Source organism: Anolis sagrei, chromosome 3, assembly GCF_037176765.1.
Source record: "Anolis sagrei isolate rAnoSag1 chromosome 3, rAnoSag1.mat, whole genome shotgun sequence".
In the NCBI taxonomy this organism is placed as follows: Eukaryota; Metazoa; Chordata; class Lepidosauria; order Squamata; family Dactyloidae; genus Anolis; species Anolis sagrei.
In genome coordinates, this window is record NC_090023.1 from 144,240,686 (window position 1) to 144,254,519 (window position 13,834).

General features: G+C 41.3%; 1 protein-coding gene across 2 annotated transcripts in view; it reads right to left on the minus strand.

The window, feature by feature from the left end:
• The window catches only part of GTF2F2 (general transcription factor IIF subunit 2), an 88,917-nt gene that overhangs the window by 31,932 nt on the left and 43,151 nt on the right, over window positions 1-13,834 (minus strand). For both annotated transcript variants that reach the window (XM_060769267.2, XM_060769266.2), the window contains one exon: window positions 11,281-11,362. In XM_060769267.2, the coding sequence (XP_060625250.1) occupies window positions 11,281-11,362 (82 nt within the window). The remainder of the gene's footprint in view (window positions 1-11,280; window positions 11,363-13,834) is intronic.

The following is a 13,834-nucleotide window of genomic DNA, read 5'->3' on the forward strand; positions in this document are numbered from 1 at the left end:
CCACAGATTGAGAACCACTGTGCTATGGGGTTTGTGTGCACACTCATATCCCTGCTTCTTCTTATAAAAAGGTGAATAGGACTACAATGGGAGGCTGATTAGCCCCTTTGCTTTGCTATATTCTACCAACTGTGCTCTCCTAGTCATTATTATCCTTAGTGAAAAAATAGTTTGGTCACCCTACAGCTACTATTAAGTTTAGGTGATCAGGAGAACAAAAAAAAGTCAATGGAAGCAGTGAACTGAGACACCATATAAAAGGGCAGAAATGATGGCATCTTCCTTCAAGGAAAAACTGTTTAAAGATGGATTTATAATTTTAAAAAAGTGAAGTGGGAAAAGTGGACAACTTGGAAAAATAAATCACCAGGAACAGATGGCATACCAATAGAGTTATTTCAAGCTGTAGAGAAAGAACCCATGCAAATTCCAACAACATCTAGAAAACAAAGCTGAAAACATTTAATATGCATTTCAATATTCAAGAAAGGAGAACACTAATGACTGGAGTAAATGATTAGACTTTTGCAGTGAGCTGCCACGCAATCAAAGTGATGCTCACATTTTTTTACTGTACAGTACATATTAGCAAGAAATGCCAGATATCCAAGCTAGTTTCAAAACAGAAGATGAACTAGTGATTGAATCACAAATACATGTTGGATAATGGAATACACACAAGAATTTCAGAAGAAAATAAAGCCATGCTTTATAGATTTCAGCAAAAATTGAAAAACCAACTGTAGATCTTGAGAAATTATAGTTTGCTTTTTAAAAAGTGGGAGAACTATAACATCTGCTTGTTGGTGTTTCTTCCCCCAGTTTTCAGACCTCCTTCTAATCTAGCTTTCTTTATGAAAACTAGGAGAAGAAACATTAATAACTCAAGATACACAGATGGCACCACATTATATGCAGAAAATGGCAAAGACTTGGAGCAACTGCTGAAAATTAATAAAGAAAATGTAAAAGCAGGGTTACAGTTGAATATTAAGTAAGAGTAATGGCTACAGATTATTTACATAAACTTACAGTGCAAAATGAAGACAATTAAATAGTTAAATGATTTTTCAATCTTTTGCTTTGACTAATTCACTAGCCAAACTGGAGACATCAGTTAAGAAATCAGAAGGGAAAGGTAACCATGAACAAACAAGGTAAGATCGGAGAGTAGCCACACAACCATACACTATTGCTCCCCTCAACGTTTTTGTTCCTGGAGTACACTTCCCCCGCTTGTATGAAGGCCTGTTTTTTACAACCCTGTTTCTTTTTGAGCTCTCCCCTCACAAATAATCTGCTCCTCTTTTATCTCACCCTGAGTTTTAGCATTTTATCTTGCACATATGGCCCGCTCATTGTAATTGTGATTGTGGATATTGTATTTTTATATTGCTTATTGTATTCATATGTTTTATGTATTTCACTGTGTTGTCATTTGTGTCTTTGGTTTTTATTTTATTGTAATTTGTTGTTTGGGCTTGGCCTCATGTAAGCCGCCCCGAGTCCCTGTTTATTATTATTATTATTATTATTATTATTATTATTATTATTATTATTATGTGTAAAGTGTATTATTGAATACCAATGTAAGAATTATCCGGAACAAAGCTGACATAACAAAACTCAATTCATTTAAAATGTAGTGCTGGAGAAGTTCTACAGATATTACTGGCTTCTAAAAACACAAATGAATGGATCTTAGAGCACATCAAGCCTGATCTTTTACTAGCAGAAAAAATAATGAAATTGTACTTTGGACATATAATGAGTTAATGTGAATCACTGGATAAGATAAGATGCTTGGCAAAGTGTAAGGCAACAGACAATAGAGGGACATACAGGTAGATTGATTTGATTAAGGAAGCAACAGATGCTTTGTGTATTCAAGATCTGAGGTGATCAATTGGTGACCAGGCTCTTGGAAGTCTTTCATTCACTAAGTTGCCATAAGTGAAAGTTGGGTTTGAGACAAATAACAACAAAACTAATAAAATTATATGCAAAATACATAAAAATGATAGCAAGAGAAATAGAATCCTTGAATTATTAAAGTAATACCTTCACAATCAACTCTATTTGTTCTCTAAATGAACTGTTAAAGCATACAGCTCCAGAAGACAAGCTGGGTTTAGAAAAGGCAGAGGAACGAGAGACCAAATTGCCAATATCCACTGGATAATGGAGAAAGGCAGGGAGGTTCAGAAAACATCTATTTCTGTTTTATTTACCATTCTAAAGCCTTTGACTGTGTGGATCATAATGAATTGTGGCATGTTCTTGGTGGTATGGGGAACCCAAGCCACCTTGTCTGTCTCCTGAGGAATCTGTACAAGGACCAAGTAGCAACAGTAAGAACTGACCATGGAACAACAGATTGGTCCAAGGCTGGAGTTAAAATTGCTAGAAGAAACATTAACAGCCTTAGATATGAAGATAATACCACTTTGATGGCTGAAAGTGAGGAGGAGCTGAGGAGCCTTATAGCCAAGGTGAAAGAAGAAAGGGCAAAAGCTGGGTTACAGTCAAACATAAAAAAACCAAGATTCATGCAACCAGGCTGATTGATAACTGGCAAATAGAGGGGGGAAACGTGGAGGTAGTGACAGATTTTGTATTTCTAGGTGCAAACATTACTGCAGATGCAGGCTGCAGCCAGGAAATCAGAAGAAGTTTACTTCTTGGGAGGAGAGCAATGTCCAATCTCGATAAAACCATGAAGAGTTGCTCCTGGTGAAATGAGGATTGCACAAGAGGTTCATCTCAGACCAATGAATCTCAAAATTCCATTCTAGGGATGAAACAATATTTAAAGGATGGCTTTCAACCTGGAAGGAATGATTTCTGTGGGCCTGCTTTGTAAGGAATCAACCTGTGGCTTTAATGGGATCTTAATATTTTGCTGCAAGTCCAACTCAACTAAGAATAGATCATCCATAAATGCTCACTTTCTGACAACTTCCTGTAACAGAAGACAAAGAAGAAATAAGAGAATCTGCTGCCCTGGACATAATCTCCACCAGAGAGAAGAAAGACATATGAACCTTGGGCAAAAATGACCCAGTCATCCTGGATTCATGACCAAAAAAGCAAGGAAAACAAAGAATAGTTAGGCGTATACTTTAGGACAGCAAATTTCAGAGATCTCAGAGAAGAGACTAAAAAGCAACCCTTGTCTAAAAATGCTTAAAAAAAAAAAAAGAACTCAAGGGGGTGGGGGATTCTGAGAAGTGAAATACTGGAAGCACAGCCAGGAACTATTCCAATGAGAAGGGAAAAGATAGACATCCAAAAAAAGACCTTCAAATTGCAGACACTTGTACAGTATAGATGGGACTTGGTCTGACAGTTGTACCTATGAAAAGGATTCAGGCTTTTACCAGTTAATTCCAAGCTGCACATGATCCAGCACTACAATATAGTTGCTAAAAGCTCCTGCAGTCTTAGACTGCACTGACAAACACAGTGTCCTAATCATGATAAGTGATATCTCCCACCCAGGTCTGACTGCATCTGGTATACTACACCCTATTATCAAGAGTACATTTGACCAAACGCAGCATGTCAAGGATGATGAGTGGTCTTCAAACCAAGCCCTGTGAGGAATAATTGAAAAGGATAGTTATGTTTACTGGGGAAAAGATAAGATTAAGTGAAGACTGAGAGAGGGTTAGGCATATGATGCAGCAGATATGTTCGCTATTGCACCCATGGGTAGGAACAGAAACAACTGGCAGAAACTGCAAGGAAAGCATGAAGAGAAACTTGCTAACAGTACACACTGCTCAACAGTGGAACAAACTGGATTTGAGATTGGTTTCTTTGCCTGGAAGAATTTAAGCATACTGAACAGTAATTTATGGCTGCATCCTGAACCACAGCTCCTGGAGAACAGATAAATCAATTAAGTTCACAACATGTCAAAGAACAGCTGGTTAGGAAGTGCTGACCTTGCTGCTGAAGCACCAAAGTTCTCTAAAATTTATGAACATATGAAGCTTCCATATATTAGGCCAGTCTAGTCGTTTATTTAACCCTGCAGTTGCCCACCAAAATCTGATTCAGAGACTTATGTAGGGTCTCGGGCAACCCTTTAACTAGAGATTTTGGGATTTAAACCTGAAGATGGTCTTCACTTAAAGTGCCACTGCCACCAGTCTGTCTGGCCTGGTTCGGTTCGGCTGTTGCCGGGAACAGGTTTTCAGTAGAAGACTCTTCACTGTATTTGCAGCAAGCTTGGGAAATATTAATCAGCAGGGAACAAGGAAAAGGTCACAAACTCCAATGATTAGAGGTGGAAGCTGAAGGAGATGAGCTTCAGTTGAGGCAACTTCTTATCCTTGTCCTGGACCTTTGCTAAGATGCTTTTTAGTTGGATTTCTGGACTCTGACCTTGATTTTCTATACTTCTGCTTTGGACCCTGTCTGTATTTTTGAATTCTTAGTATTGACTTCTGGAGCATGATAACTGAATTCCTGGCTTCTGATTAGGGACTTTGACTTCAGTTTGTATTCCTGGATTTGATCAATTGAACTCCTGGTATCTGACAACTGGACTGTGACCTTGGCTAATGCTTGTTGTTGTTCCTGACCTGACTTGATACTTCTTGTCTTGTCTTCACGAATTGGATTCTTGACCTTGGCAACCATAATGATCAGCTGTGTTTTTCTAATTCTGTTACCTTGGCTGGACCTTGATAGACTTAAGACTTATCATTTTCTTTATGAACAAAATGTGGTATTTGGTTTGTATTGATTTTGTTTAATGAACGTTCTGATAGAGGGACTCCTTACTCACAACACAAAGCACATGCTCCAGTTCTCTATCCACTGAGAACCTGACAGTTATGTAAAAGTTGCAATATGGCACAAGAAAATACCCAATAGACATGAAAAAATATTAGCACAAATGACACAGCTATGATATTTGAGGTAGAATCTTATTTATTGCCAGGTGATGTGTTTGAGGACACATCTACCATGGCACTCTGGTCCATTTTAGAACTAGTTTGGGAGGAACCAGTTTTGCTGCACAGATAATCAGACTGCCACTCCTAGAACTGGTCTACGGCCAGGAAAGTAACTACACTGAACATGGAACTGGCCTCAAACTGCTTTGCAGATTTTTTCCCATTTCCTGCAGGGATGTACATCAGTGCAGAAGATGTGGAAAAAATGGGAAAGTGGCAGTAGCAGAGGTGATTAATTTTATTTATTTATTTCCCGCATTTCTACCCCGCCCTTCTCAACCCCCGAGGGGGGACTCAGGGCGGCTTACAAAGGCACAATTCGATGCCAGCATAAACATAACAATGGATAAAACATGTAAACAGCAATTATAACAATTAAAACAGTCAGTATATACATCAAAATCAATAAAAAACAATCTAATGCTCAGCGTTCGCCATCTCAGAGTCTGTAAATTCATTCCACATTGTCAAATACTATCGATTCTGGTCGTCATTGTCCTTATCTAACCACCAGATTGCCTGAAAGCCTGGTCCCACAATCATGTATTTAATTTCCTTCTGAAAGAGAGGAGGGATGTCGATGACCTAATTTCCCCGGGGAGTGAATTCCACAGGTGAGTGAATTCCACCGAGAAGGCCCTGCTCTTCATCCCCACCAATCTCACTTGTGATAGAGGTGGGGTCGAGAGTAGGGTCTCCCCAGAAGATCTCAAACTCCGAGGTGGAATGTAGAGGGAGATGTGTTCGGACAGGTACACTGGACTGGAGCCGTATAGGGTTTAGTAGGTCAAGACCAGAACTTTGAATTGTGCTCGGAACTGGATCGGCAGCCAGTGGAGCTGACATAACAGAGGGGTGGTATGCTCCCTGTATGACGCTCCGGTGACTAATATGGCTGCCGCCCGCTGGACTAGTTGAAGTTTCCGAACAGTCTTCAAAGGCAACCCCACGTAGAATGCGTTGCAGTAATCTATTCAGGGTGTAACAAGAGCGTGGACCACTGTGGCCAAATCCAACTTCCCAAGGCACAGGCGCAACTGGTGAACAAGTTTTAATTGTGCAAAAGCTCTCCCAGCCACCGCTGAGACCTGGGGTTCCAAGCTCAGCGATGAATCCAGGATCACTCCCAAGCTGCGAACCTGTGTCTTCAGGGGGAGCGTAACCCCGTCTAACACAGGCTGTAACCCTATGTCCTGTTCGGCCTTACGACTGACCAGTAGAACCTCTGTCTTGTCTGGATTCAGTTTCAATTTGTTACCTCTCATCCAGTCCGACACAGCAGCCAAGCACCCTCCCATGGGGTGAATAGCCCTCTGCTACCTAGCCATGCCCTTGGAGTGTTTTTGACTGTTCCTGTTTGGGACTTCTTTACTGCATTTCAGCAAGGAAGGGCAGTAAAGCAAATAGAAAAAATCTTTTATATATTTCCTTTGTACAGAACCTTGGTGGCCCTACATCAGTTGCAATGCTCACAATGCCACACTACTAACTATGCTAGCTAGGGCTGCTTGGAGTTTCAATTAACAAAATCTGGAGAGCTACACAAGTCCCACCACTGGTATCCAACAATGATTTGATTGCCAGCACAAGAACCGACTCTTGCTACAGGCTGCCACGTGGCTTGAGAATATTGCATAAAAAGAGGCATCCAAAGCACAGTTATGATCCCCACCCACACAGAACAACTTGCCAGTTCTGTTCTTTTTCTCTCATGTATTCCTGCTGAGATTTCTTCCCCAGAGCCTTAGACGCACACACAAAAGGGGGGAGCATGTTTTACAGTTCTTTGGTGTGCATTTTTTCTCTTTGAAAGTTGAGTGGAAATATAAAATGTCAGCACTATAGTCTTATTTCTTACAGAGAGATAAAAAAGCAAAATTGGTTCAATTCTCAACAGCTTAATGGATACATTTATAGAACTCTTCAGAATTTGCACTGTGAAAATTCCTCAGGGATTTAAAGTAGGATACGTTTAGCCAAAGGTGTAGTTAAGAGGGATACAAGAGAAAGAAGCACATTTACAAAATTCTCACAGACATTTATTTATTATTACTGCTATTACTGGCAATATGAGGACAGCATAATATAGTGGTTTTGAGCATTGGACTAGGAGATTGGGAGATCAGGCTTCAAATCCCCGCTTGGCCATGGAAACCCACTGGCTGGCCTTGGGCAAGTCACACACTCTCGGTTTCAAGAGGAAGGCAATGGCAACCCCTCCTGAACCATTTTTCCCAAGAAAACCCAGGACAGGTTTACTTTAGGGTCACCATAAATCAGAAACAACCTGAAGGCACACAACATACAGGGTGAGGCAGCATAACTTCCTTTTTTAAAATGTGCACCATTCAGTCGGCTGAAGATGTAGCGGAGCGCTAGTGGTCTCGTTCGAGAAGCGGGAGTATAAAGTTTTGTCCTGACATAGTTCAGTTGCCATCATGCGTTGGAACAGAGAGGAGCATGCTTTTGCCATTGAGGCCTACTTTTCGAGCAGATTTGGAGTGGCCGGCCCGCTCTCCAGATTTGGCCCCTTGTGCTTTTTTCTATGGGTTTTTTTCAAATCCCGTGTTTATGTGAACCGTCCAAGGACCCTACAAGATTTGAAGACCAACTTCCAGGAAGAAATTGCCAACATAATGCCTGCTATGCTGGCAAGAGTCATGACAAACGCCAGAAATCCGTTTACTCGGTGTATGGAGAATGGAGGACGTCACCTACCTAATTTGATCTTCAAAACTACATAAAATAAAACTTTAGGTATGCGCCTACATTATAAAAAAAATAAAATTTTCTGATTCATACAATGGGTTTTATTAAGTTTTGAAAAAAGGAAGTTATGCTGCCTCACCCTGTACAACTAACAGTATATATGCCAATACATAGGGCAGTTTAAATGTATGCAGGGAAACTGGGCTACCAAGACATGTGTCTTAATTTTTAAGTTGATATATTCATCACTCACATACTACAAATGAACTATTTGGGGCATGTGCTGGAGGACTTTTCTTTTCCCAGCATTTTCTGTTTTACCTTTGCCAAACAGAATGTAACTACCGAATTCAAACTTGCCAAAACTTTATATGCAACAGATTCTCAAAATATGAAACCTTGTTATAATTAGCGTACTTAGAGCAAAGGAAAGAGAATTGGGGGGGGGGGGGAGGGGATGGTAATTGCTCAATTACTCTGCAGGAAATAAAGCTTGAGTAAAGTTCTGATGCAAAGCTGGGGTGAAAATTGCTGGAAGAAACATTAACAACCTCAGATATGCAGATGACACCACTCTGATGGCCGAAAGCAAGGAGGAGCTGAGGAGCCTTCTAATCAAGGTGAAAGAAGAAAGCGCAAAAGCCGGGTTGCAGCTAAACATAAAAAAACCAAGATTATGGCAACAAGAATGATTGACAACTGGAAAACAGAGGGAGAAAATGTGGAGGCCGTGACAGACTTTGTATTTCTAGGTGCAAAGATTACTGCAGATGCAGACTGTGGCCAGGAAATCAGAAGATGCTTACTTCTTGGGAGGAGAGCAATGTCCAATCTCGATAAAATAGTAAAGAGTAGAGACATCACACCGGCAACAAAGATCCGCATAGTCAAAGCCATGGTATTCCCTGTAGTAACCTACGGATGTGAGAGCTGGACCTTAGGGAAGGCTGAGCGAAGGAAGATAGATGCTTTTGAGCTGTGGTGTTGGAGGAAAGTTCTGAGAGTGCCTTGGACTGCGAGAAGATCCAACCAGTCCATCCTCCAGGAAATAAAGCCCGACTGCTCACTGGAGGGAAGGATACTAGAGACAAAGTTGAAGTACTTTGGCCACATCATGAGGAGACAGTAAAGCCTAGAGAAGACAATTATGCTGGGGAAAGTAGAAGGTAAAAGGAAGAGGGGCCGACGAAGGGCAAGATGGATGGATGGCATCCTTGAAGTGACTGGACTGACCTTGAAGGAGCTGGGGATGGTGACGGCAACAGGGAGCTCTGGCGTGGGCTGGTCCATGAGGTCATGAAGAGTCGGAGACGACTGAACGAATGAACAACAACAAAGTTCTGATTCACTCCCATTTCCATCTTTCAAAGGCCTTTCCTGGATCTCAAGTGGCCAGGGAGGGCTGCACTCAAGCTGCTTATTTACTTGTGGGAATCAAGGGGTATTCCCAGGCAAAGTGTACAAAAATATGGTTTTGCCAGTTCCTTCCCACAAAATGTACCCATCAGAACCCAGAATTCATTGGCAGTCTCTCATCCAGGGCTGACTCAGCTTAGCTTTCAAAATAATATGAGATTTGGTTCCTTCAGGGCATTTAGAACCTTCAATACTACACTATCAGCAAGAAAATCAGGGGCGTCAATTTCAAAATAGATGGTAGCTAACTTACTTAATTAAATCATGTCCAACCTTCTGCTAAGAAAAGGAACTTAAGTTCTACCAATTAGATCTGAAGCTTGGTCATCGTGCTTTTGAGCTGACCATTGCACTCCTTGGCATCATAAGAACTAGGTCTATGTGAAGTTGGCTTGTTCCATTCCTCTCTACGCACTTGCATAAATTTAGCTGGAAATGGCACCTCAAGGGGGAAGGAAACTGCTGTGGTGAAAGATTCTTCATTTTTCTGGGTCCTAAGATCTGGATCCTAAGAGGGAAGAAGCTCAGTGGTTCTACTTGCTTGCCTAAAAAACAAAGGAAAATCCTCCACCTGAACAAACTTCATAGAAGTGGATTATTACTTTCTTCTTTAAAAATTCTCCTTTTTGTACTTCTCCCATAGCCTGAGTCAGTAATAGAAGATTCCCCACTGAGAAGTGTGTATCACAGACCATGCTGTTTAGTTGGAGCTGCACTTCTTTGGGGGGAGGGGGGTTAGGTTTTGGGGGGTGGCTGCCTCAAGCTCAGAGACTTAAGCCTAATCCTCTGCTAATGCTTGGCCCCACTTAAAGTTATAATCACCCAGATGGTCAAGATGGTGACCGCCAGATCCATTCTCCATCCAATCTGCCAGTGAGCTCCAAAGTCGCTTGTGAAGTGAACGTTCCCACCATGGGTGAAAACTGCTCAGAGCCACGCTGCCAAAGCAAGTAAAAGTTCCTTTCCAGTACTCCATGATTGCTTTCTGTGATCCAGCTAGTTTGCTCCCTTGGTTCCTGAATTGTTTTGGCCTTGGCCAAAGCAATGTGGTTTCTCCTCTCCCAGCCACTCCCAAGCTTATTGGCCACCCTACAGCCCTTCCTGCCAGTTTCTTCAGAGGGAGGGAAGAGTCAACACAGGAATCCCCCCTTTGATCTTGAAACTCTTGCCTTTTTTCATTTCTCTGTACTCCCAGAAAATAAAGAAAGAGGGATTGCTGAAGGGTGAGGAGGATGAGCAGAGGTGCTGGAAAATGGAGAGCTTTTTTAGTTGTGGGGGGGACAGGGTCAAGGAAGAAAACAAGGAAGACTCAGAAAGTGGAAGGAAAAAAGGATGGAGCAGCTGCAAAAACCAACAACTATGTCCAATCTGGAGCAAAGCAGGAAAAAGACTGACCTCCTAGGAACAACTTTCCCCATGTGAGGACACTGTAAGTTCTTTCCTTTCCCTGCATTATCTGGAATCATAGAATCATAGAATCAAATCATAGAATCAAAGAGTTGGAAGAGACCACATGGGCCATCCTCATGGAACACTGGGAGAAGCATAATTCAAGCTCAACAACTATTTTTTTCACACATTCAAAATGGTATGGAAACAGATTTATTCCTAATTAAAATATATGTCCATATATATATATATATATGTCCAGATTAGATGGAATCATATGTGGAGTGCTAAAAAAAGGGAACTCGAGAATGCCAGCTGGAAGAACTGGTCCATGGCATGGCACCAGTTACACAGGCAGCACTGCCAGCCAAGACAGTATAATGGCCTGGTCACCATGGTGATAGGGACCCAGATGCTTCACAGTAACCTGATGAGTCTCTCAAAGTCTACGCATACTGAAGAAAGCTACTTAAATCTAAGGAAGGAGTGCATAAAGGATAATTCCCAATAGTGCAAAAACGAGTGAAATAGAAGTTACAGAGAATGCTCTTTGACAAGTCTTTCCCCAAGGATCTGAAGTCTATTTGGGGCGGGTGGACTGGGTCAAAGCATAGAGCAGCCTGGGCCCCTTCCTTAAAATATAGCAGAGTGCATGAATGACAAAAGACCCAGAAGGCTGTGCTTGACAAAATCCTGAGGAAGACACCGCAAGGTGCTCTTTCCTGAATCCTAGAAGTGTACATTATTTCAAGTTACCACACAATAGTTCTAGCAAACATGGCAACACAAAACTCACCTTTTCAACTTCATATAGTTTTCACTGGCTGCAGGCCGGCATTCGGCACGCTGGACCACTATTCCTTCCAGTGATAGTTTCTCTTGAAAAAAAGGAGATCCAAATTACAACAGGAATCACAAAAAGTGGAAGGTTGATTGTTTATTCTTTTATTTATAATTCTATTTATGCTTCAAAACAATTGCTCCCTCAATACAATCTGCTCAGTTTTCCCCAAATTTTTCTTTTTTTATAATGCAAATGAGTTCAATTGTAGCAAAACACACTATCAGTTTAATGATACATAGCTTTGTATTTAACAATACACCCAGTCCAGTAGAATATTGCTGATTTATTCAATTTATACTTCACCTTTCATCACAAAAGGTCAGGATGGCCAATAATCCATGGAGAAACGCACAGTTAAAATAAAAAATAAGATTTCTAAAATAATAAATTGCAAATATCTAAAGTAAAAGCAGTTCAAACAAGCAATATTAACAAACAAAACAGATACTGGCATGTTGCCTGAAAGTTTGTGGAAAAGGCTTGCTTTTAACTATGGTGGGACAACCAGATCCCCAAGGAGCAGTTCCACTGACATGTTGTCAATACCAAGAAACTCTGGAATGAGTGGCTGCCCCCAGTGGCACAATGGATTAAACCCTTTTGCCGGCAGGACTGCTGACCGAAAGGTTACTGGTTTGAATCCAGGGAGCGGAGTAAGCTCCCATCTGTCAGCTCCAGATTCCCATGCAGGGACATGAGAGAAGCCTCCCACAGGATGGTAAAACATCTGGGCATCCCCTGGGCATCGTCCTTGCAAATGGCCAATTCTCTCACACCAGAAGCAACTTGCAGTTTCTCTAGTCACTACTGACACAGAAAAACAGACAAACAAACAAAACAAGCCACATAATTCCAGAAGGTTCCCTGTCTTCTCTTAACTCTCAGGAAAAACTGGGGAAAACATTCCTTTACAGATGTGGGTCCTGAGGTATTTGAGATCTTGTTTCCGAATATTATGCACCTTCAATGTAGCAGCCAATACTGAAATTTCACAACAGGTTGAAAATGCTCGCTTTCCTTGCCAAAACAAAGAAGAAACATTTCCAAATGTCCTCAAAAGACTGCAGTCTCTTCCTCTTCCACAGATTCTCCCTGTGGATCTGCTCTGCCAGTATTGCTCTGCAGCCATTATTAAGTCATCCCTCAGATTATGTAGATTCACTTCAGCATATGATATTGTTCTACTAGGATTTAGCAGAAATTAAACTCATCTGACCACAGAATAACTTGCCATCGTGATTGTGCCGTTAGTCCCTATTCTGTGCCATATCTAGGTACTCTAAATACTAGAATGGATATGTCATTTGTAGCTTTTGGAATTGTGCTTTCAGGTCATCAAGTTCAAGCTCAAATATTAAATCAATATACAGTAGGTAAAGATAAAGGTTTTCCCCTGACATTAAATCCAGTCGTGTCCGACTCTGGGGCGTGGTGCTCATCTCCATTTCTAAGCCGAAGAGCCGACATTGTTCATAGACATCTCCTAGGTCATGTGGCCACCATGACTGCAAGGAGTGCCCTTACCTTCCCACCAGAGTGGTACCTATTGGTCTACTCACATTTGCATGTTTTCGAACTGCTAGGTTGGCAGAAGCTGGGCAAACAGTGGGTGCTCAAGCTATTCCCCGGATTTGAACCTGCAACCTTTTGGTCAACAAGTTCAGCAACTCAGTGCTTTAACCCATGGTGCCACCAGGGGCTCACAATATACAGTAGTCCCCATCTTTTCCTGAACAAAAAAAAATCAGCATCGCTAAAGAGTTTTGGAAATGTGCAGTATATAACTGAAGGTCTTGAACCCCAAAATGACTGTGTGAGTGTTTGCTGCCAAGGTTGCATCCCTCTTATATCCTGGCTAGCACTGCATCCCTCCCCACAATGCCTCCTCTCAGTCTTGTTTACAGGTATTTTTCTCTCTTATATGTGGGAAGATGCCAGGCAGCAGACATACATGCAACTGTAAACCTAAACAAAGAACAGCAATGCTAGTGTGTAAGGATGAAGCTGACACCAGTTGCAAATCAATAGTAAGAATAAGGTGTGCATAATACAAATAAGGCAAACACATCACAATCTATCTTTCTTACAGAATGATTCCCCAATGCTGGAACATATGCCAGAAATGTTCCAAGTATTCCTTTAAAAGGCTCTGTATAGTGAAAACTGGAAGTGTTAATTCCTTGCTGTGCAATGAAAAGCTGCAGATCCTTCTGAATCCAGCATCCTCTCTAAGAAACTACACATCCACATTTACACAGTTCCTTTTGTTTTCTACATGTCTGCAAATATTTACAAAAAGGCAGAACCCATTTTAATGATTTAAAACTGATCCTTAAAGCCATAGCTCCTCTGAAAGAAAAAAGAAGCTGCCCTTTAAATGGCATCTTGCAATATTTTGTCTCCAGAACTGAAGTGTTGCTAAGCTGTAATATTATGTGATACCCAGAGATTTGTTACAGATCTGTCAGGTATCTTTCACATAGAAACAGCAGCACTGTTTTAGGGA